Source organism: Bufo bufo, chromosome 6 (assembly GCF_905171765.1).
Source record: "Bufo bufo chromosome 6, aBufBuf1.1, whole genome shotgun sequence".
NCBI classification, from domain to species: Eukaryota; Metazoa; Chordata; class Amphibia; order Anura; family Bufonidae; genus Bufo; species Bufo bufo.
In genome coordinates, this window is record NC_053394.1 from 48,522,740 (window position 1) to 48,545,558 (window position 22,819).

Here is a 22,819-nt window from a genome sequence, read left to right on the forward strand (position 1 = left end):
ATCATTTTCTACGTCTGTTTTTGGTGAGCTGGCATAGGTTTAAGCAATTTGCACGGCTGCCGGTAAAGCGCCTAAGTTATGTAGAGGCCGGCCCCTCTACATAGGCGCATCAAGCGGCAGCGGACATGCACTAAGACTGGCGTCTAAATCACCGGTCTTAGTAAATGTCCCCCGATGTTCTTATCCTGGACAGGCCCTTTATTCTGTAATACTTTTTTGATACTATTGTACAGAAGAATGAATAACTTTGTAAACACATCACATCATTTATCTTGTATGAGTTCTGAGTTAAAGCTTGTATTATACTCCAGAGCTGCATTCACAATTCTTCATATACTAGAGCTAAAATCTCCCAGCTATCCCTGCTGGCTCATGTCATGGTAGAATTTTTGTATGATCCCTAAACAAGGGATCTAGCCATGTTGTCTGCAATGCTCCAAATATTAAAATTTGCTCTAGGGGTAAAAGAATGATGAGACAAGGCTCATGGTGGTATTTGAGTCTTCTTCTACCTCTTCCAACTCCAAATGGCAGAAGGCCCTTCACTTCGTTAGCCCAGCCCTGGGTGTCACCGTACAACCTAAAAATACAAATGAGCCAATAGGAATGTGACATGTGGTTTAGCAAAGAGTGACATATGTCTCCTCATAGTGACGTATACATCCTCACAGCATGCATCTGGACGCAATTAGGATACTGCAGGCAGGAAAACCAGCAGAGGAACTCCTTGTCTGGATAAATGACCTCCCCTCTGTAGCCATCTAGCTTTTATACCAAATATTTTAAGGCTACTTTCACACCAGTGTTTTTTCTGGATCCGGCACGGTTCAGCAAAACGCTTCCGTTACTGATAATACAACCATCTGCAACCGTCATGAACGGATCTGGTTGTATTATCTTTAACATAGCCAAGACGGATCCGTCATGAACTCCATTGAAAGTCAACGGGGGACGGATCTGTTTTCTATTGTGTTAGATTGTGTCATGGGATCCGTTCCCATTGACTTGCATTGTGGGTCATGACGGATCCTTCTTGCTCCGCATCCCAGGACGGAAAGCAAACCGCAGCATGCTGCGGTTTACTTTCCGGTATGAGAACGGAACGGAATGCATTCTGGTGCACTCCATTCTGTTCAGTTACGATTTGTCCCCATTGAAAATGAATGGGGACAAAACAGAAGTATTTTTTTCCGGTATTGAGATCCTATGACGGATCTCAATACCGGAAAATAGAAACGCTAGTGTGAAAGTAGCCTAACCCTGGTATATTCAAGATTTAATTTTGTTTAAAATAATCCTACCATATCACTCAGTATCTGCACAGGGCTTGTTCTAGCAAGGCCTTTCCCCAATTTAGCATTTAATCAATATTTTTATTAATTTATTTATTTAGTTTGTTTTTAACCTAAAAGAAGCATTTACAAGAAATGGCAAATTATTTTCTCTTTCTTGACTCCACTTCTGATCTTGGCTTTAAGGCTACTTTCACACTAGCGTTCACAGAGGATCCGTCTGGTGTCTGCCCAGACGGATCCTCTCCTATAATGCAGACGTTTGGATCCGTTCAGAACTGATCCGTCTGCATTATAGTTTAGAAAAAATTCTAAGTCTGAAAGTTGTTCAGACGGATCCGTCCAGACTTTACATTGAAAGTCAATGGGGGACGGATCCGTTTGAAAATTGAGCCATATAGTGTCATCTTCAAACGGATCCGTCCCCATTGACTTACATTGTAAGTCTGGACGGATCCGTTTGCCTCCGCACGGCCAGGCGGACACCCGAACGCTGCAAGCAGCGTTCGGGTGTCCGCTTGCTGAGCGGAGCGGAGGCTGAACACTGCCAGACTGATGCATTCTGAGCGGATCCGCATCCACTCAGAATGCATTGGGGCTGGACGGATGCGTTCGGGGCCGCTTGTGAGACCCTTCAAATGGAGCTCACAAGCGGAACCCCGAACGCTAGTGTGAAAGTAGCCTAAAAAATGCATAAAAAATACAGATGAAATATTGAATGATGGCCTGAAGTGCATCATAGTGGGTGTTATTCTTTACACCAGGCATTTTCCAGCAAACTGATGGAGGAAACCAATAAAACTGACTACACATTAGACATATGTCAGCTGAACGCGTTGAGATTGGTGGAACCAGCCAACCAAGTATGAAATACTTGGTCAACATGCCCGATACGCTTAATTGAAAACACATGCACATGTTTCTGAACTGAATGTGTATGGCCAATGTAAAGTGGTGTTCTGGTTAGATGAAGTTCTCCTGTATCCACATGGTAGAGGCTAACTATTAGGCTACTTTCACATCAGCATTTTTACTGGATTCCTGCAGGGATCATCAAAAATGCTTCTGTTAGGATAATACAACCGTCTGCATCTGTTCAAACGCGGATGGTGAAAGTAGCCTTAGCCTGGAGTAAGTCTGATCACTGGGACTCCCACCAATCATGAGAATGAGGACCCTAGACCCCCGAAAAGAATAGAGTGGCAGGTTATACAGGCAACATTGCCACTCTATTCATCTCTATTGGACTGCCAGAACTAGGCGAGCGCTTGTACACAGCTACCTCCCGATAAAGAATGAATGAAGCAGCAATGCAGTGACCGGCTGCTTTATTCATTTTAGGAGTATGGGGCCCTCATTTTTGTGATTGCTGGGGTCCTCAGTAGTCTGACCCGCACTGATCTAATAGTTATTTCCTGTCTCATGGTTAGGGGATAACTTCATTTAACTGGAATACCCCTTTTACTGTCCTTCTGGTTTAGAGGAGCACAGCTAAGGCAAGGTTCACATCTGCAGGAAGGAATTAGTTTTTTCTGATCCATCATAGGAGCCGAGAAACAGAATTCAAGCTGTGATGGATCTGTCAAATAATGGATACCAATCCTACCCAATGGACCCCATTGACTTGTAAAGGAGTCGGTTGAGTTTCCATCATGGAAGACAAACCTCTGGCATAGATGTAAACCAAGTCTAAGCTCTTAAAAGTGACAGCAAGCTTTTTGACTGTTTCCAGTAACAGCAAGCAGAATTGTGAATGCAGCTCTGGGCTGTAAGACAGACTATAACTCCAGCTTCATGCACATGGCCGTGTCCATATTTTGGTCTGTAAACCACAGTTCCACAAAATAAAGATACCTTCCTTGTGCGCGGTTTTCTCACTCCCATCAATAGAAATGACTGTTTTTGCAATGCGGACCAGAATAGGACATGTTCTATCATTTGTTGAACAGCCAGATGGATCCGGAAAATCTGTATGTGTGCATAGCCCCATAGAAATGAATGGGTCAGCATGCTATGAGCAAAAATGGATGAAATTCTGGCCATGTGCTTTAGACCTTAGTAGTAGAACAAGATGTGTCTGACATCAAGCTTTTTGTCTGGTTCTAAAAAAAAACAGAAAAACTGTAACATTCTCTGAACAGCTGTATAATGCAATATAAAAATGGTCAGTGGTGGACATGTCCTTTAAAGAGTAGGTTCTTCTTGTTGTACAGGTAAGTTGGGGAGTTATAGGGGTATTACCGTAAATTCAGCTTATGTCCCATCTACTGGATACAGGATAACTAACTGCTGGGTGGGGGTATGACCACTGGAATCTCCACCGATACCAAGAAAGGGTCTCATAGCCTCGCCCCCAGTAGAGCGGGAGGTCAAGAATGTACCCTACCACTCCATTCGTTCTCTATGTGATAGCTGAGCGCCGTACCCTGCTTTCTCCAGCAGTCCCATAGAGAATGAATGGAGCTGTGAGGTGCATGTTCTACCTGCTGCCCCATTAGGATGGGAGGTTTAGGAACCCTATTCTTGGGATCGGTGGGGGTCCCATCAGTTGGACCCCCACTGATCATATAGTTATCCCCTATTTAGCAAATAGGGGATAACATGTAGTTACCAGAGTCCCCCTTTAAACTAAAAATTATCTCGATCTGTCCATTAGCATTTGGCCAATGGTACAATTTACGCTGTCAGACCTAAAACATCCTATACCACCTGATAGAGAAGCTGTGGGGAGCTTTAATTCCCAGGGGTCTCTCCATGCCAGGTAGTAATCAGCAGCCCCCAAACCAACCAAGCGAGATTTACCTCTTCAGTTTCTCATGCCAGTCACAGACTGAAAAACTACTTATAACTGTGCAATTAATTTTTATCTACAGGACCGAGAAAAGCTTTTAAGATTTAGGAAGCAACGGAAAAAAATGACTAAACTCCCTAAGGTAAAATACTTCTCCATTTATAAAGATTTCTGTGCAGAACAAATGATTTAGGACAAACCGTTCCGTCTCTAAGAGGAGAAAGGCAGCAGTGCCTGCAGAGTGCGTTCTTTCTAAGTGTCACACTCCATGTCTCTCAATTTCTTTTAGATCTTTGAAGAGTAAACCCTTTGGCCTCTGTAAATATTAGAACGGGCTTTGTGGGAAATGGTGTGAATTTGCTTGGCCGGTGGCTCGCTCAAGGTCAAATTGCCTATTAAAGGGCCTTTCTATTCTCGGAAGGTGATTGCATATAGCTAGAATATGCTATCACTTCCTGAGTATGGGGATCTGAGTGCTGAGAACCCCCTTGTTCTTGAGAATAAAGGGACCTAAGTTCTGATTTAGTGCTGTAGCACCTTAACGGTCTTTCATAGCACTGTAGAGCCCCTGACCCCCAGGGACCTGCAAAGTATCTCAGTTCAAGTGAAGGTGGTTATGATGCGTTTCCCCGCACAGCCAGTGGCCAAAACTTTGAACAGGTAGCAGCCAAAATTGCAGCTCCTTCATTCTCAAAATCTATTGGGGTCTCCACTTTCAAGATCCCATTGAGGAAGTGATGGCATATCCAAGCATTATGGAATATTGTGGAATATGACACATTGTTTTGGTTCTCTGATGGTCAAATTGCCTATTAAAGGGGCTTTCTATTCCCGGAAGGTGATGGCAAATTGCTAGAATAAGCCATCATTTCTGAGCAGGTGGGGTTTGACTGCTGGGAACCCCCCTTGTTCCTGAGAATAAAGGGACCTAAGTTCTGGTTTAGTGCTGCACCTTAACAATCTTTCTCAGCACTGTATGAAATCACCACTGTGCTATGTATATCAGATGATACATGATTGAAGCATCTAAAGGGTTCAATAATAGGGGGAGGCACAATCGCCGCTCCGTCATTGCACCCACTACTTACAAAGAAGTGCACGTGACGAAGTAATTCGTCACAAAGCTAATTTTTTTTGCTAAATTTGGCGAAGAAGCCGAATTGAATTTTCAAATACTTTGCCGATCATTACTCCTGAACAACAGGGACCTGCAAAGTATTGCTAGACTATGCCATAATAGCCTGAGTATGGGGGTCTTACTGCTAGGAATGTCCTTGTTGTTGAGAATGAAGAGGAGGTTTCTGCCTTACTGAGATGACCTTGCTGTGGTAGGCAGACACAGATGTGTTTTGATAAAAAAAACAGATCCTTCATTTTGAGAGTCTCAGCTACCAGGATCCCATTGATGAGGAAGTGATGGTATATGCAAGCGAGGTGGTATATTGCAGAGTATGAGACATTGTTGTAGGTTCTGAGCACTTATTAGAATAGTTCTTTTTTTTAACCAGATTTTGGATCAGTCTCAGGTTACGGGGTACAGCTATAATAAGATGTTCCACAGTTTGTATAAAATCATCATTTACTCAGCTCCAGAATCATCAAACATTTACACAGTTACTAAGTAACGGCAGCAGGAATCCCGATAAAATAAGGCGCCTGCTGGTAACTTTCCTTACTGTTTTGCTCCTGACGTTAAAAGATTCAGCTTTTATTCTGTGAAAATGAAATCGAAATGTAGCAACCAAGGAAAAAAATAAACAAGATTCTTGGGCTACTTTCATAGTAGTGTTAATATTTTCTGGTATTGAGATTTGTCATAGGGTCTCAATACCGGAAAAATAAACGCTTCTGTTTTGTTCCCATTCATTGTCAATGGGGACAAAACGTAACTGAATAGAACGGAGCGCTCCAAAATGCATTCCGTTCCGTTCTCATACTGGAGAGCAAACCGCAGCATGCTGCGGTTTGCTTTCCGTCCTGGGATGCAGAGCAAGATGGATCTGTCATGATCCACAATGCAAGTCAATTGGGACGGATCCGTTTTTTCTGACACTATCTTACACAATAGAAAATGGATCAGCCCCCCATTGACTTTTCATCTTTTCAGCAGCAGATTCGGAGATTCCAGGACTCCTCTTCTGTCATCTAAGATAGTCGCACTGATTCTCAGATGCATACCATGCATTTGGTAGTCCTAGACACTTCCTACTTGTCCAGCCCTGCTCTTGGATTGACAGCACTGCTAACATGAAGTGTCAGTATGCATCAAGTAGTCTGAGAAGCTATGCGGCCATGTTGGATGGAAGAAGAAGAGACGGGGAATCGGTAGATCTGCAGTTAAAAAGAAAAGGAGGTCATCAGTTAAGGGTTCCCCACTAAATGTGATTTTATTTCCTTGACTATTTCCTTGAACAGGAGGATGGACTTTATTAAATCGGTGGTTCTTGAGCCATTTGTCTAGCTACTCAACGCTGGACGCTGATTTAAAAGGCAAGGATATTTTTAAAGAAGAGAAATTACTGAAAATAATAGCACTCATTTAACAGATGCAAAAATTATATGTAGACTAGACTGATATAATAAAATCTGAGATTCTTAGCCAATATATTTTGATCAAAACGCATCTGTGCCCTGCCTACCAGCGCCAAGGTGGTCTCAGTCAGGCTGGAACCTACTCTATTTAATACCTGTCTCTATGCCAGTGGTTATCTACATTCAGGAGAGCAGACCTTGCACACAATGTGCTGCTACTTGTTACCTCTGTGTGTACCAAGCATCCAATGAGAGGAAGAGCACGCACCGCTATATGTACCACCTAATCAAAGCAGCCTCTGGAATAGGCAAGGTAAAAGTGCACTGAAGACACCCGCTTCTTAGATGGGATAACAGGAGTACATTCAGACTTGGAGGTAGCTACACCTTCAAGTATATACTACAAACGAAAAAAATCACCGAAAAAGATAAAAACATCCTGCATGATATGATAAATATGCAGATGTACATAGCTATATTTAAATAATTGCACTCACATAATAGATGCAAAAATTATATGTAGACTAAAACCTTGTTCTGACATGCTAAAGTCTGAGATTCTTAGCCAATATATTTTGAACAAAACACATCTGTGCCTACCTACCAGCCTCAAGGTGATTTCAGTCAGGCAGGAACCTATTCTATTTATTACCTGTTTCTATGCCAGTGGGCATCTACATTCAGGAGTGACCACTGCAGGAATGTTTTACATCACTTCTCTCTGAAACTTAAAAAATGTGCCTGTTTTGGAGGCATTTGCTCCCTGTTTGCCTATTTAGATTTTTTTGGACTAATTCAGAAGTATTTTGGAGACAGGCGCCTATTTTCAGCTCACTTGCGCCACATTTTCATGTGCATACTAATTAAACCAGTCTTAGTGAATATAAATCTGTCGTACAAATAAAGAACCACTAGAGGTCAGACTAATGTCATTATGCCTAGTCTAATTCATAAAGTGATTGATAAATAGTCTGCAAAATACAGATAGGTGAAGAACATATGCCTGTCTAATTGAAAGCCTAAAAATACACAAGATTGATAAATGTGCCCCAGTGCCTACTGAATGCTCAGTGCCCTGCTACATCTATTGGTTCCAGTGATCACCAGGATGATGGACAGGAGCAGTCAGGTGTACCCCAGCAGAGCCGTTACAACTATTGCAAGGCTGACTAACTCCCCTATAAGTTAGAAGTTTTATCTATGACCGTATAAGGCTACTTTCACACTTGCGGCAGGATGGATCCGACAGGCTGTTCACCCTGTCGGATCCGTCCTTTCGCTATTTTGCCGTGCCGCCGGACCGCCGCTCCGTCCCCATTGACTATATGACTTTTTAGTCCGACTTTTTAGTCCGGCGGCCTTTCACCGTGAACTGCCGTACTGCGCCGGAGCTCCGCCCCGTCCCCATTATAGTCAATGGGGATGGAGCGCCGGTCCGGCGGCACGGCGAAATAGCGGAAGGACGGATACGACAGGCTGAACAGCCTGTCTGATCCGTCCTGCCGCAAGTGTGAAAGTACCCTTATACGGTCATAGATAAAACTTCTAAAATAGCCTCAATAGCCCAAAAAAAGTATTAAAGTAATGTGTACTAAAAACAGCCAAATAGGTTCTGGTCTCGAAGACATGAATCAGTTAAATATGAAATATGGAAAATCCCGTTCTGACACTTACCAGGTCCTTGCTGGTCTCTACTTCTTCCTGATTCCGTCTCAAGACAGAGGAAATGCCTGGAGATGGTGACTCAACCAATTACTGTCCACATTGGTGACCCGCCTCAGCCAGTGATTGGTTGATCAGGCAACTAAAGCCATTTCCTGACCACCAGAGACCACCAGGAACCTCCTAAGCATCGTAACGGGAGCACTGGTGAGTATAACTTTTTTCACTTTTTTTTTTATCCCACTCCTAGGCCTTTCCTATTAGTTTTTACTACCCTGGACAGCAAGAACTCCTTAAAGTCACATACTCCATAGGGGGCAGTATTCCCAGGCAGGTGCTCTTGGCCAGTCAAACCCATCATATAATGGACTTTCCATTTCTAACTTCCAGCCGGTGGTGGAAACATTTTTTGGTTATGATGAAGAAGCATCTCTGGATTCTGATGGTTCCTCAATCTCCTACCAAACAGACCGCACTCCTTGTACCCCGGATGAGGATGTGGAAGAGGTGATCCGATTTTGTTTATTATATAATTCATAGAATTAATCCATTACGTGCATAGCCAATTTTATCATTTAGGACTTTTCATTTTTTAGGGATTTGTTTTTCATTTTTTTCTTATTGCAGTCCACCCGACATAACTTTATTGTACTTTATTCATGTAGCTGCATGAGGGCTTGTTTTTATTTAGGACAAGTTGTGTCTTTTTTAAAGGCTATGTGGACACCTTCAGGGGTATTTTTTATGATTACATTTTACACATCTTGGGTTAAAAAATCATTTTTTCACTTGGACTTTATTAAAAATGTTCAGATACAAGGATTAAAGGGCTTCTGTCACCCCACTAAACTGTTTTTTTTTTTTGTGTACTTATAATCCCTATCATGCGATATTGCTATACCTTATGTTATTAATAATTTTCGTTCAGTAGATTTTGCAAAAAACTTACTTTTATAATATGCTAATTACCTTTCTACCAGCAAGTAGGGCGTCTACTTGCTGGTAGCAGCCGCAGAAAACCGCCCCCTCCTTCTGTTGATTGACAGGGCCAGCCACGATCTCCTCCTCCGGCCAGCCCTTTCAGCATTTCAAAAATCGCGCGCCTGTGTTGATTCGGCGCAGGCGCTCTGAGATAAGGAGGCTCGCCTCCTCAGCACTCCCTCAGTGCGCCAGCGCCGATGACGTCCCCTCTTTCGGTGACGTCATCGGCGCAGGCGCACTGAGGGAGTGCTGAGGAGCCGAGCCTCCTTATCTCAGAGCGCCTGCGCCGAATCAACACAGGCGCGCGATTTTTTAAATGCTGAAAGGGCTGGCCGGAGGAGGAGATCGCGGCTGGCCCTGTCAATCAACAAGAGGAGGGGGCGGTTTTCTGCGGCTGCTACCAGCAAGTAGACGCCCTACTTGCTGGTAGAAAGGTAATTAGCATATCATAAAAGTACGTTTTTTTCAAAATCTACTGAACGAAAATTATTAATAACATAAGGTATAGCAATATTGCAGGATAGGGATTATAAGTACACAAAAAAAAAAACTGTTTAGTGGGGTGACAGAAGCCCTTTAAAGACCAGTCTATTTGCAAATTATCACTTTTTGTTTTCTTTGAATCCTGTCATCTGAATATGGCTTAAATAAGATCAGAAGAACAGAGGATAAGGAGATAAGAGCTAAATATGAGCAGTCAGATGACAGGAGTCAAAGGAAACAGAAAGTGACAGCTTGCAAATAGACTGATTTTTAACCCTTATAACTCAGAAACAGCTCAACAGACAAATTGAAAGAATCATTTTTAGCCCAAAATGACTAAAATATCATTATTTAAAAAAATGCCCACAGAAGGTATACATAGTCTTTAATCCCCGTTTTAAGAAGCATTTAACTATAATGAATTATTTAAGAGATTTTTTTTTTTTTAAAGCACTTGCTCCATTGTTTTTTCATCTTGCACCATTCACCACGTTGTATAAATATCATGTTAAATGGAAAATTGTAGTTTGAATCTGTTTCAGTAAATCATTTTATTCCCCATACTATAACATTACTACTTTGTGATGCTCCCCTGTTACTCTTCCTAGAAATGTATAAATAAGGCTCTTTCACACGAACGTTTTTCAAAAAACAGAATGCACACGGACGTCGTCTGTATTTTTTGCGGATCAGTTTTTTGTGGACCGCCTAGAGGCCTAAATTGAAAACTGGGTGTCAACATTTCCTGTGTGAAATGGGCGTGGCACTTCACAGCCAGCACTGACTGAACAGTATCAGACTGTACAGAGACCTACCCCCCCCCTGATAACAATAACACCCACTAGTCAAAACCAAGTTCGGTAAAAGGTTTTTAATAGCAGAAATTAATTTCTAAAGTTATTACCCGAAGTCTCGCAAGACTTCGCGAAGTAATAGCTTCGGCTCATCAGAGCAAATACATTTTAATACTGTACGGAGAGCGCTCGCTCCGTACAGTATTCTAACAAAGTTTTCATCCGAAGTCGATTCGCTCATCCCTAATTAGGTATAGTAAAATGATGACATTGTAGAAAAGCAGACAGATCCTTTTAAAAATTATTCTGTGGTACCACATTATGGATTAGTAGTACAAAATTTGTGTTGGGGGAATTACACAGCCACAATTCTGGAAGTAAAAAGTCACAAATTTTGGAGCGCACCATTTATGCAACACATTTTGTGATTCTACACTGCAGTGTTATGTTTAACGGCCACATTTTTCAAACATTGTGCAGCATTTGATAAACTTGGCTCAAATTAACTGATGACTTTTTAGATATTAAAGGTTGCCCAAGTGTTAAATACTGATGAGCGGGTCCTCAGTATCTAATCTGTGGTGGTGGGCGCCTCACAGAGCACAGCAATGACACTGCTGTCTCTCTCAGAACTGCAAAAAACAGAAGAAAGTGTCTGCTGCGGAGGTTCTTATATAGTAAGGGGTAGGCAACTTTCCTATTGGCTGCTAGGGATGTTGCTAAGCTCTGACAAAGACATTGCAGCCTTCTCATTGGCCCACAAGCAAGAAGCAGCGAGGGATCATGGGTTCAGATGAAAAAAAAATCTAGAATATTCCCGAATACGAATATATGGCACTATATTCTAAATCTTCGTGAATTCTTGAAGTGTCAATATTCACAATTAAAATTCGCAATTGGAATATTCGTGCCCAACACTATTGCTTATTAGTGATTTATTATATCCATCCAAATAAATATACAGACGATGACCAACGTTTCAGTCCAACCCGGACCTTGTTCACGGCCGTGGCGTCCTGATACAGATTTGATGGAGGATGGCGTGCTGCCGAGGTTACCACACAAGAGTTGGGCCTGCGCAGTAACCTTAGCAGCACGCCATCCTCCATCAAATCTGTATCAGGACGCCACGGACGTGAACAAGGTCCAGGTTGGACAGAAACGTTGAGCTGCACAGCTGCTTTCCAATGGAGGGCGCTGTGCTTGGCAATCTGCAAGGAGACCACAGCGCTCACTGAAGTGCCACACCATTTTTAAAAAGTTTATTGGCAGGGGTGCCAGGCATCTGACCCCCACCAATCAAATAGTGATGATAGGTCATCCTCGGTATTAAGCACTCGGACAACCCCTGCAACACATTGGAATACTCCTATCCTGACCATTACCACGAGCCAACATCCAGTGGGTGATGATGCAAACAAAGCTCATGAGCCACCATTACATTTTCTTATGGTATAAGGAACTGAAAATAGATACAAAATAATAATTTATAAACAGAGCAGAAAACAAACCTATTGCTGCCATTTACTAAAGCAGTGCTTGCACATTATAGGGCATGGCTAAGGAAGAGACAGAGTTGAGATTCCGTCAGCTGACCATGGAATACCAGGCTCTGCAGCGAGCGTATGCTCTTCTACAGGAACAAGTTGGTGGGACTCTTGATGCAGAACGAGAAGTTAAGGTATTGTTTTCTGTTCTGTCCCTTCTAAATGAAAGCCTAAGTGCAAGGACAAAAAAAACGTACACAATTGCAGACATTTTGCAGTGTCACACCATCTTCTGCTCCAAGTGATGTCAGACTGTCAATCCAATGACATCATAACCTGTCTCAGTAAACACACAGTCGAGTATCCTAAGGCTGAGTTCACACGGGGGAGATTTCCGCGCGGGTGCAATGCGTGAGGTGAGCGCATTGCACCCGTGCTGAATCCGTACCCATTCACTTCTACGGGGCTGTGCACATGAGCGGTGATTTTCACGCATCACTTATGCGATGCGTGAAAATCGCAGCATGCTCTATATTGTGCGTTTATCACGCAACGCAGGCCCCATAAAAGTGAATGGGGCTGAGTGAAAATCGCAAGCATCCGCAATCAAGTGCGGATGCGGTGCGATTTTCGCGCATGGTTGCTAAGATGACAGTCTATTCACTGTATTATTTTACCTTATAACATGGTTATAAGGGAAATAATAGCATTCTTTAATACAGAATGCTTAGTAGGTGGTCAATTGAGGGTTAAAAAATAAAAAATAATTAACTCGCCTTCTTCTCTTGATCACGTAGCTGCCGGTCTCTTCTTACTACTTTAATCATGAGCTGCCGGCTAAAGGACCTGTGGTGACGTCAGATCACATGGTCCAATCACATGGTCCATCATTTATTTTTTAACCCTCAATTGACCACCTACTAAGCATTCTGTATTAAAGAATGCTATTATTTTCCCTTATAACCATGTTATAAGGGAAAATAATAACATCTACACAACACCTAACCCAAACCTGAACTTCAGTGAAGAAGTTCGGGTCTGGGTACCACAGTCAGTTTTTTATCACGCAAGTGCAAAACGCATTGTGCTGTCCGCATCCGTTGCTCTGTTCCGTGGCCCCGCAACAAAAAATATAACATGTCCTGTTCTTGTCCGTTTTGCGGACAAGAATAGGCATTTCTACAATGGGCCGCCTCTTCCATTCCGCAGATTGCAGAAGGCACACGGGCGGCTTCTGTGTTTTGCAGATCCGCAATTTGCGGACCGCAAAAAAACGGAAGGGTCATGTGCATGAGGCCAAATACCGATGTACGTGATAATACCATAACCATGGATTTTATTCCTGAAAAAAATTACATTTCTGCCACTATATGCATCCCTGACGTTTGTTGACAGGCTGCAGTTGTGGGGCATCAGTAGTTTCAGTTTTATGATTGAACTACATTTCCCAGCATGCCTCACACTGTCATATGATTGGTATTATTCTCCTCCCTCTCCTCAACCCCTTGTTCCCTGCTCGCAGATACCATTCTATATGTATGCGTGGATCCAGTATCTGTTTGCCGGATCCTTACATGCACGTTTCCCACACCACAATACATTGCTCCGAAAATGGGGCCGGGATTGACAGGGTTCTTCACCACGTGACCCATAGATGTGACATTATCACAGCAGTTCTGCTCAAGTCGTGTGATTGCCGGTGAGGGCTCGGCACAGGGGCTGTGGATGTAACGTGAGTAAATTACAAAGATGGCATTTGGATGACTGTGGGTTGGTTAGCAAATTAAAGTGTGGTCATCGACTATACTTCAGACAGGGGTCTGGAGGGAGCAGGGCAGAAGGTTTCCACTCATGAAGGTAGAAGTCATTATAAAACATGGCTGTCCCGTTGAACACTGTGTAGTGGTCATGCCTGGTTACTGTACTTCACTTGCCGCCATTCACTAGAATGGGACTGAGCTGCAGGAACCAGCCATGGTCAGTTTATGGTAGTGTATGTGCCTGGTTCAGGCGCACCGTGGCTCCTGCAGATCAGCAGAGTGCTGGGAGTCGGATGACCGCCAATCTGATATTGAGGACCTATCCAGGGGGGCACCTAGCCTTTCTGCTACCTGAGGCGAAAACTAAAACAGCACCCCCCCACACCCATGCCAATTTCTTAACCTAACCTCTTTGCCACAATGAAATCGTTCATTGCCCATGGTCCTCCGGTTGCCCACCTCTTGCTCCTACCTGGTGCTGCCTGAGGCAATCGCCTCACCTGGCCTCATTGGTGGTGCACCCATGGGCCTATCCCAAGAATTGAAGTCCTGGAAAACCCCTTTAAAGTAGGTTGTAATTTACTTTTAACTTTTTATTTTCACATGTGTATTTGCATATATCCCACAGACTCGAGAGCAGCTACAAGCAGAAATCTTCAGCTATCAAACAAGGATAGAAGATCTGGAGAAAGCAATGTCTGAGCAGGGTCAGGTAAGACACATGCTTCATATATCTGTAGACTATATGGAGACCAGAATTTGTAACCAATCAAAAACCTTAAAGATTTTGTCATCAAGATGTATTCAATGTTGTTTATATTATGGGGCATCCATCTTTCCTGACTGCAAAGATTTAAATCAAGAAAATCACTCAGTGACTTTTATGGGAGAGTGCTGTGGGCATGCTCTGGGTCATGTGTGAGAGGGAGGAGGAAGAAGGAGCGGTTATCTCCATTGTGTGAGCATAGTCATAGCTAGGCCCTCCCTCACCCACCACTCTAGCCTTATATCTAAAGACCCTGGCCAAGGCAGAATGGCTTGTTGGCACCACCCTGGCATCAGCATCACAATCCCTGCTAGCCACCCCTTCCCTCCTTGCTTGTGCCCTGGATGTAATCCTGTGTAACTATCTATTAGCTTTGCAGCAGAGGTAGTAACTTTCATTGCAATCTTGCCCTCTGATGATAATGGTGTGACTGCTGATCCTGCCCCCAGTGTACACAGCACAAGCTGAAAAGCAACAGCAAGCATTGAGAGAGTTTGGTGGTCTCTGAGAGGACTGAATATGTGGATTGAAAATTTGAAATAGACATAAATAGTTGTGCTGAGTATAGGTCATAGGCAAAGTTCATTACAGGAGACTATGCTTAAAGTGGTACATACTGTAGAGCCCATTGAACCCCAGGGGGAGGGAAGAAATGTGCTTCAGGGGAGGTGAGGTCTATATGTATTATAGTTGGAGCTTGGCATATGTATGATTGGGGTGTAATTGTGCCATATCCCTCCAAAATGTGTTCATTTATCAATGTTTATTTTTTATTTGTATTTAGTTATGTATTTTTTTATATATTTATTTATGTATTTTTTCATATATTTATTTATTCAATTTTTATATAGTCTGTCTCTCTTTTTTTACATTAGGTCCCTGAAAAGCTTAGATACATTTGAGACATTCAATTTTTTCATGTAGTAATTTTATGTTAGAATAATAAATTACAATAAATGTATACCCTAATTGCTATTACATTGTTCTTCCCATTCCTTTTATGCAGACATCATTACTCTGATTCTCTGCTTTTGTTGATCAAACTGCAAATCTACAAAGGCGATCTGACGCTTGCGTGCTTAAATCAGCACAATGCATACAGCCGTTGCCAGCCGTGGCCCATATTGTGGCCCGCAAACAGCTTTCACTTGCGGAACAGAGGCACGGAATACCACAGAAACACTACTGAGTGCTTCCGTGCCTCCGCACTGCAAAAAAATTGAATAGAACTTGTTCCAGGTTGAATGGTCTGGATCCAATGCGGCAGCCGAACGGATAGTGCCCATGCATTGGGGACCGCAAATTGCAGTCCCCAATGCACGGAACGGCCGAGTAATGTCCGTGTGCATGAGGCCTTATAGGAATATTCACATCTGTTCTTTTATGCTTGAGCTGGACACAAATGATTAAAAATGTGTGCACTTTATACACTGTTCGGGCGTCCATAGCCAGAAAGGAAAATGTTGCATGCAAAGTTTGTCTAGCCAGCCTGCAGAGATGTCAGCATCACAACTGATGCCACCGGACGGGCAAATGCACCCCATAGAAAATTAGTTTCAGTTTTATCATCAGTGTCCCATATGGTTGGCCGGGTGTATATAAAGAGAGGCCTCAGCGGTGTAACATCGGGCCGCAATACAAAATTTCAAACAGTGTCTCCAACCTGCCTTGTGCAATTTATAATACTAACCTTTGGACCCTCTGAGACACCAACACCCAGGTGCACCTGCCATCTCTGCACCCCTACGGCTACACCTCTGAAGGGCACCAGAATAAGCTCTTTTCTGGAATCTCTTTTGGCACACTACAATCCTAGTGATATTAGTGACTTATGTTAAGCACAGTACTATTGGTTACCCAACGGGTAACCCCCATCTGGATCTTCATTGCATAACTTCTAGCAGGAATAATAAAAGAATGGCACCTCTTAGAGTCATAAAAATAGATGCTCCAAAATTGTTATTATATGGGGAATGCAAGTAGTTGCTAAAACAGACATATCAGGAGGGGTGACAGCTCCTCTTTAACAGAGTCTTCTTCTCTATACTTTAACACATAAGTATACCCACAATATAATTCTGACAGATGATTGCTTGCTCATACTATAATCTCTGAAAACAGGTTTTATAAATAGACAAAGAAAGGATAAAAACAACAGCGACACAAAATAGGACGTGCATCACTTCCTTCACAGTAGGCAGAATTGAGGAATAATAGTGGTTTTTCAGCCTTAGCAGCCAAGACGACTTTTGTGTTTTTCTGCATGCTTGTCATAAAAGACATAAAACAATGCTAACAAAGGACTTAAAAGGACTCCTAGGATTAGGCAAGTACTTAGGAATCCTTTTGTTGTGTGTGCTCCGTGGCCCCGGCAATTTTTTTTTTTTTTTTTTTAATAAAGTCGATTAATGCATTTCTTCTTTTACCAAGGACATGAAATGGATAGAGGAGAAGCAGGCACTTTACAGACGAAACCAGGAACTCGTTGATAAAGTAAGATGCCTCATTTTATCCTTGAGGGGTTTAATGGAAGTTCAGTGTTGTTGGCCTATTCTCAGAATAGGTAATCAATATCAGATCAGGGGGGGTCCAACACTCTGCATGGTTCAGAACCCCCAACAATCGGCAGTTTGAAGAAGCTGTGGCGCTCCGGTGAGCTTCGCGACCTTCTCACAACCAACCAAGAACAGCTCTATCCATTGTATGATGAATGAGCTAGGTATCGCAGCTCATCCCCATTTACCTGAATGCCATGTGACCGATGAACGTGACATCACAGGACTAGGAAGAGGCAACAGCTCTCAGTGGAGTGCAAAGCCTCATCACACAGCTGATCGGCAGGGGTGCCAGGAGTAAGACCCACACCGATCAGATATTGATGACCTATCCTGAGGATAGGCCATCAATATAGAAGACCTGGAAAACCCCTTTACAGTAAATTTCCAACTTTTAGCACCATGTCATTCACTATCACTCAATCACTCAAAACATTAAACTGGTGAAGTGAATAACATTGATTATCTTGTGAAAATGGTGCCTGTCAAGTATTGGGATATATATTAAACACCAAGTGAATAATCAGTTCTTGAACTTGATGTGTTGGAAGCAGGAAAATGGGCAAATGCAATCATTGCATTCTACAAATTTTTGGGCTAAAATAATTTTTTCATTTGGTTTTTATTAAAACTTTTCATCAGCTTTTCCTCTACAGCTTTCACTTTCAGTACATTTGCAGACTGTTGCTGTAACATTAAGTGAATTCAAAAGATTTGAGAATGAATAAGCTTACGTGGGCTAAGTGAATAAATATATTTACCAAGTAATTAAACATAACATAACACAGACAAATCACATACTGAATAAGAAGTAAATACATCACTAGTCTTAATAGAGTGAGACTCTGTTGATTATGCTATAACACATGGCTGTCTACCAAGTTATAACACATGACAGACCCCCCAGGGTGTACAAGAGATAGGGCAAATCAATACTTACATCCTACACAGTCCCCAAGTGTATGTGTGTCACAGATTTTAAACTTTTTAGTCCCCTTTCCAGTGTGCAGCACACATGTCTCTGAGATCTCTCAGGGATGTGGTCTTATCAGCACAATGTGGGATGGGTACTACATTACAAGGCACATCATTACACAGAATGGTAATAATAAAAGGGAACAGAATTAAAGGGACAAAACCAATCAGTACTTAAAAATATCCTTACAATACAGTTGCTTCTTCTTCTCAGTAAATATGTAATCTGTAGCCCTTTATACTTACTTTCTTTACTGCTCATAAAACACTCATTATGGCTAAATTACTTTCAGTTTAATAACAAATTTAGTTGAAAGGAATGTTTATAAGCTGTAAGGAGTTCATAGATAAGGTCTAAAGGATTGAGCTGTCAAAGCAACTCTCTGAGGGATTCACTGAGAATGGGGAAGCAGTGGTCTGCAGATGCACTGAAGTTGAAAGTGTATGTGGATCTTCTGTGCCATTTGAACAGACTTGCCTTGGGGCTACTACTCCAAAGAGCGTTATCTAAGTGTCCGTCCCCCCAGTATTCACCATTTAACCCATATACAGGGATCTGTACTTCACTACAGGGAAACCACCAGGTCACTACCTCTTGGAATAGTCTCTGTTCAAGTGATGACTGACCCTTGGCGGTCAAGAGACACCAGTACAGAGCACCAAGGGATCAGGAAAACAGTTGTCAGGGAGAAGCCAAGTTCAGGGCCGGCAGATGTTGTGCAATCCGATAAACAGTCCAAGGTCTGGGCAGGCAGTTCAGGGTCAGAACAAAGATCAAAGATCAAGCAGAGGTCAGGCAGTGAATGGTCAAATCTGGAAAACAGACAGAAGTCAGTACATAGGCAGACAAACCTAGAACAGCTCATCTTCACAGGACTGGTGTACTAGAACCTATTACTCAGGCACTCTCCCACAGGGGAGGGTACTTGGCACAATGATACTTATGTTGAATATAATACTATAATGAAGAACTTGCTAATTTAGTTCATGTTACAATACTGCCTCCTCTCCTGGATAATTGTCATTTATAGTCCCTTAGATAATGCTCCTTGTTAGGGGTTACAGCCACCACTGCAAACCAGCAGCAGTGGAAGCATCTGCTCACTAGGTAGTAAAATGCCAGCCTGTTTGGTGGCCGGGATGGCGCGAGCAAGCGCACACATTTCCGCACTAGCTTCCTCCTATTCCAGCCACCTTGTATATGCTGTCTAGAGCTGCTATCAGCAATGACAGTAGCCTGGGGAGCAGTTCGAAATGAAAAGCCAGCTATAAGGGAAGAAAAGGCACCTAGCTGAAGGCATGTGAAGCCTCAGGAGCGCGCACACACAGGCAAGGAGCGGGATTACATTATCTCAGTGCGGCTTGCCTGTGTCATCAGTCAAAGAAATAAGCACCGCCCCCTGTAGCTCAGAAAGTGAGCCTAGGTAGCTGCTTAGAAGAGCAGAAATCGGGAGGTGAGACAACCCCATTAAGCTGGCCGTAGGCTGGGGAAGATTTGGGTGCACACTGTTCCTTTAGGAGCAGGTGGGAGCATGGGCACTGCTGGTAAGAAGCAGCCTGCTAGAAGGAACAACCAGGTTGCTCCAGTGGCTGGACCCATCAGGAAGAAGGAGAAGAAGGCTGTAGCAGCACAGGAGCAAAGGAGGCAAGTGAGCAAAGTGGCGCCCGTGCCCATCAGGGAGAGAGGAACAATGGTGGACATGTGCAGCGAAGCAGATCGCAGGGGCAACACGTGAGGTGACAGTGGGCCGATGGGGGTAGTAGTTCATTTACTCACGGTTAGCAGAGACTCCCTGGGCCGGCAGTGCAGTGGAGGGAAGGACCGCACTAAATCCTCCGGGGCACTCTCTATTGCAATCAACACCAGCCAGATGGTATTTGGTGGTTGGGCCCCTATGTTCGTGATGCCAGCACCGTTAGGTGGAAATGAAGTTGGTAGGAAGGATGAGGAGTCAGTTATAGTAAAACACAGTTGAACTTTTACTGAATCAATGGTCTCAGGACAGTTGGTACAGTTTATTTATATAGCAAAAGCAATAATCCAGATGTTGGTTTAACTGGAATTCCTATAACAGGTCTGGCAATTGTCAGTTGAGGAGTTCTCTCAAGACTTTAGCTTTAACAGGCAGGATGACAATTCTTGCTTAAGCGTCATCTCGCGTTGGCCGAGATTTCCTGTGAACGCGCGCACACAGGCGCGCGCGCTCACAGGAACGGAAGGTAAGAGAGTGGATCTCCAGCCTGCCAGCGGCGATCGTTCGCTGGCAGGCTGGAGATGTGATTTTTTTAACCCCTAACAGGTATATTAGACGCTGTTTTGATAACAGCGTCTAATATACCTGCTACCTGGTCCTCTGGTGGTCCCCTTTGTTTGGATCGACCACCAGAGGACACAGGTAGCTCAGTAATATGTTGCACCAAGCACCACTACACTACACTCCCCCCCCCTGTCACGTATTAACCCCTTATTCACCCTTGATCACCCTTGATCACCCCTGATCACCCCATATAGACTCCCTGATCACCCCCTGTCATTAATTACCCCCCTGTCATTGATCACCCCCCTGTAAAGCTCCATTCAGATGTCCGCATGATTTTTACGGATCCACTGATAGATGGATCGGATCCGCAAAACGCATACGGACGTCTGAATGGAGCCTTACAGGGGCGTGATCAATGACTGTGGTGATCACCCCATATAGAATCCCTGATCACCCCCCTGTCATTGATTACCCCCCTGTAAAGCTCCATTCAGACGTCCGCATGATTTTTACGGATCCACTGATAGATGGATCGGATCCGCAAAACGCATACGGACGTCTGAATGGAGCCTTACAGGGGCGTGATCAATGACTGTGGTGATCACCCCATATAGACTCCCTGATCACCCCCCTGTCATTGCTCACCCCCCTGTAAAGCTCCATTCAGATGTCCGCATGATTTTTACGGATCCACTAATGGATGGATCGGATCCGCAAAACGCATACGGACGTCTGAATGGAGCCTTACAGGGGCGTGATCAATGACTGTGGTGATCACCCCATATAGACTCCCTGATCACCCCCCTGTCATTGATTACCCCCCTGTAAAGCTACATTCAGATGTCTGCATGATTTTTACGGATCCACTGATAGATGGATCGGATCCGCAAAACGCATACGGACGTCTGAATGGAGCCTTACAGGGGCGTGATCAATGACTGTGGTGATCACCCCATATAGACTCCCTGATCACCCCCCTGTCACTGATTACCCCCCTGTCATTGATTACCCCCCTGTAAAGCTCCATTCAGACGTCCGCATGATTTTACGGATCCACTGATAGATGGATCGGATCCGCAAAACGCATACGGACGTCTGAATGGAGCCTTACAGGGGCGTGATCAATGACTGTGGTGATCACCCCATATAGACTCCCTGATCACCCCCCTGTCATTGATCACCCCCCTGTAAAGCTCCATTCAGATGTCCGCATGATTTTTACGTATCCACTGATAGATGGATCGGATCCGCAAAACGCATACGGATGTCTGAATGGAGCCTTACAGGGGCGTGATCAATGACTGTGGTGATCACCCCATATAGACTCCCTGATCACCCCCTGTCTTCATTGTTTACCCCCCTGTCATTGATCACCCCCCTGTAAAGCTCCATTCAGATGTCCGCATGATTTTTACGGATCCACTGATAGATGGATCGGATCCGCAAAACACATACAGGCGTCTCCCTGGAGCCTTCCGGGGGGGTGATCACCCCATATAGACTCCCTGATCACCCCCCTGTCATTGATAACCCCCCCTGTCATTGATCACCCCCCCCTGTCAGGCTGCATTCAGATGTCCGTATGATTTTTACGGATCCACGGATACATGGATCGGATCCGCAAAACACATATGGACATCTGAATGGAGCCTTATAGGGGGGTGATCAATGACAGGGGGGTGATCACCCCATATAGACTCCCTGATCACCCCCCTGTCATTGATCACCCCCCTGTCATTGATCACCCCCCTGTCATTGATCACCCCCCTGTAAGGCTCCATTCAGACATTTTTTTTGGCCCAAGTTAGCGGAAATTATTATTATTTTTCTTACAAAGTCGCATATTCCACTAACTTGTGTCAAAAAATTAAATCTCACATGAACTCACCATACCCCTCACGGAATCCAAATGCGTAAAATTTTTTTGACATTTATATTCCAGACTTCTTCTCACGCTTTAGGGCCCCTAGAATGCCAGGGCAGTATAAATACCCCACATGTGACCCCATTTCGGAAAGAAGACACCCCCAGGTATTCCGTGAGGGGCATATTGAGTCCATGAAAGATTGAAATTTTTGTCCCAAGTTAGCGGAAAGGGAGACTTTGTGAGAAAAAAATAAATAAAATCAATTTCCGCTAACTTGTGCCAAAAAAAAAAAAATTTCTATGAACTCGCCATGCCCCTCATTGAATACCTTGGGGTGTCTTCTTTCCAAAATGGGGTCACATGTGGGGTATTTATACTGCCCTGGCATTTTAGGGGCCCTAAAGCGTGAGAAGAAGTCTGGGATCCAAATGTCTAAAAATGCCCTCATAAAAGGAATGTGGGCCCCTTTGCCCACCTAGGCTGCAAAAAAGTGCCACACATGTGGTATCGCCGTATTCAGGAGAAGTTGGGGAATGTGTTTTGGGGTGTCATTTTACATATACCCATGCTGGGTGAGACAAATATCTTGGTCAAATGCCAACTTTGTATAAAA

At 43.7% G+C, this 22,819-nt stretch overlaps 1 protein-coding gene across 18 annotated transcripts in view; it reads left to right on the forward strand.

Moving 5' to 3' along the window:
• JAKMIP3 (Janus kinase and microtubule interacting protein 3) overlaps positions 1 to 22,819 on the forward strand; it is a 114,526-nt gene that overhangs the window by 59,645 nt on the left and 32,062 nt on the right. For 13 of the 18 annotated variants that reach the window (XM_040435485.1, XM_040435486.1, XM_040435492.1 and 10 more), the window contains 5 exons: positions 4,166 to 4,225; positions 8,668 to 8,784; positions 12,088 to 12,216; positions 14,411 to 14,494; positions 16,979 to 17,041. In XM_040435485.1, coding sequence (XP_040291419.1) covers positions 4,166 to 4,225; positions 8,668 to 8,784; positions 12,088 to 12,216; positions 14,411 to 14,494; positions 16,979 to 17,041 — 453 coding nt within the window. The remainder of the gene's footprint in view (positions 1 to 4,165; positions 4,226 to 8,667; positions 8,785 to 12,087; positions 12,217 to 14,410; positions 14,495 to 16,978; positions 17,042 to 22,819) is intronic. The other 5 variants (XM_040435488.1, XM_040435489.1, XM_040435500.1 and 2 more) reach the window with 3 other exon arrangements.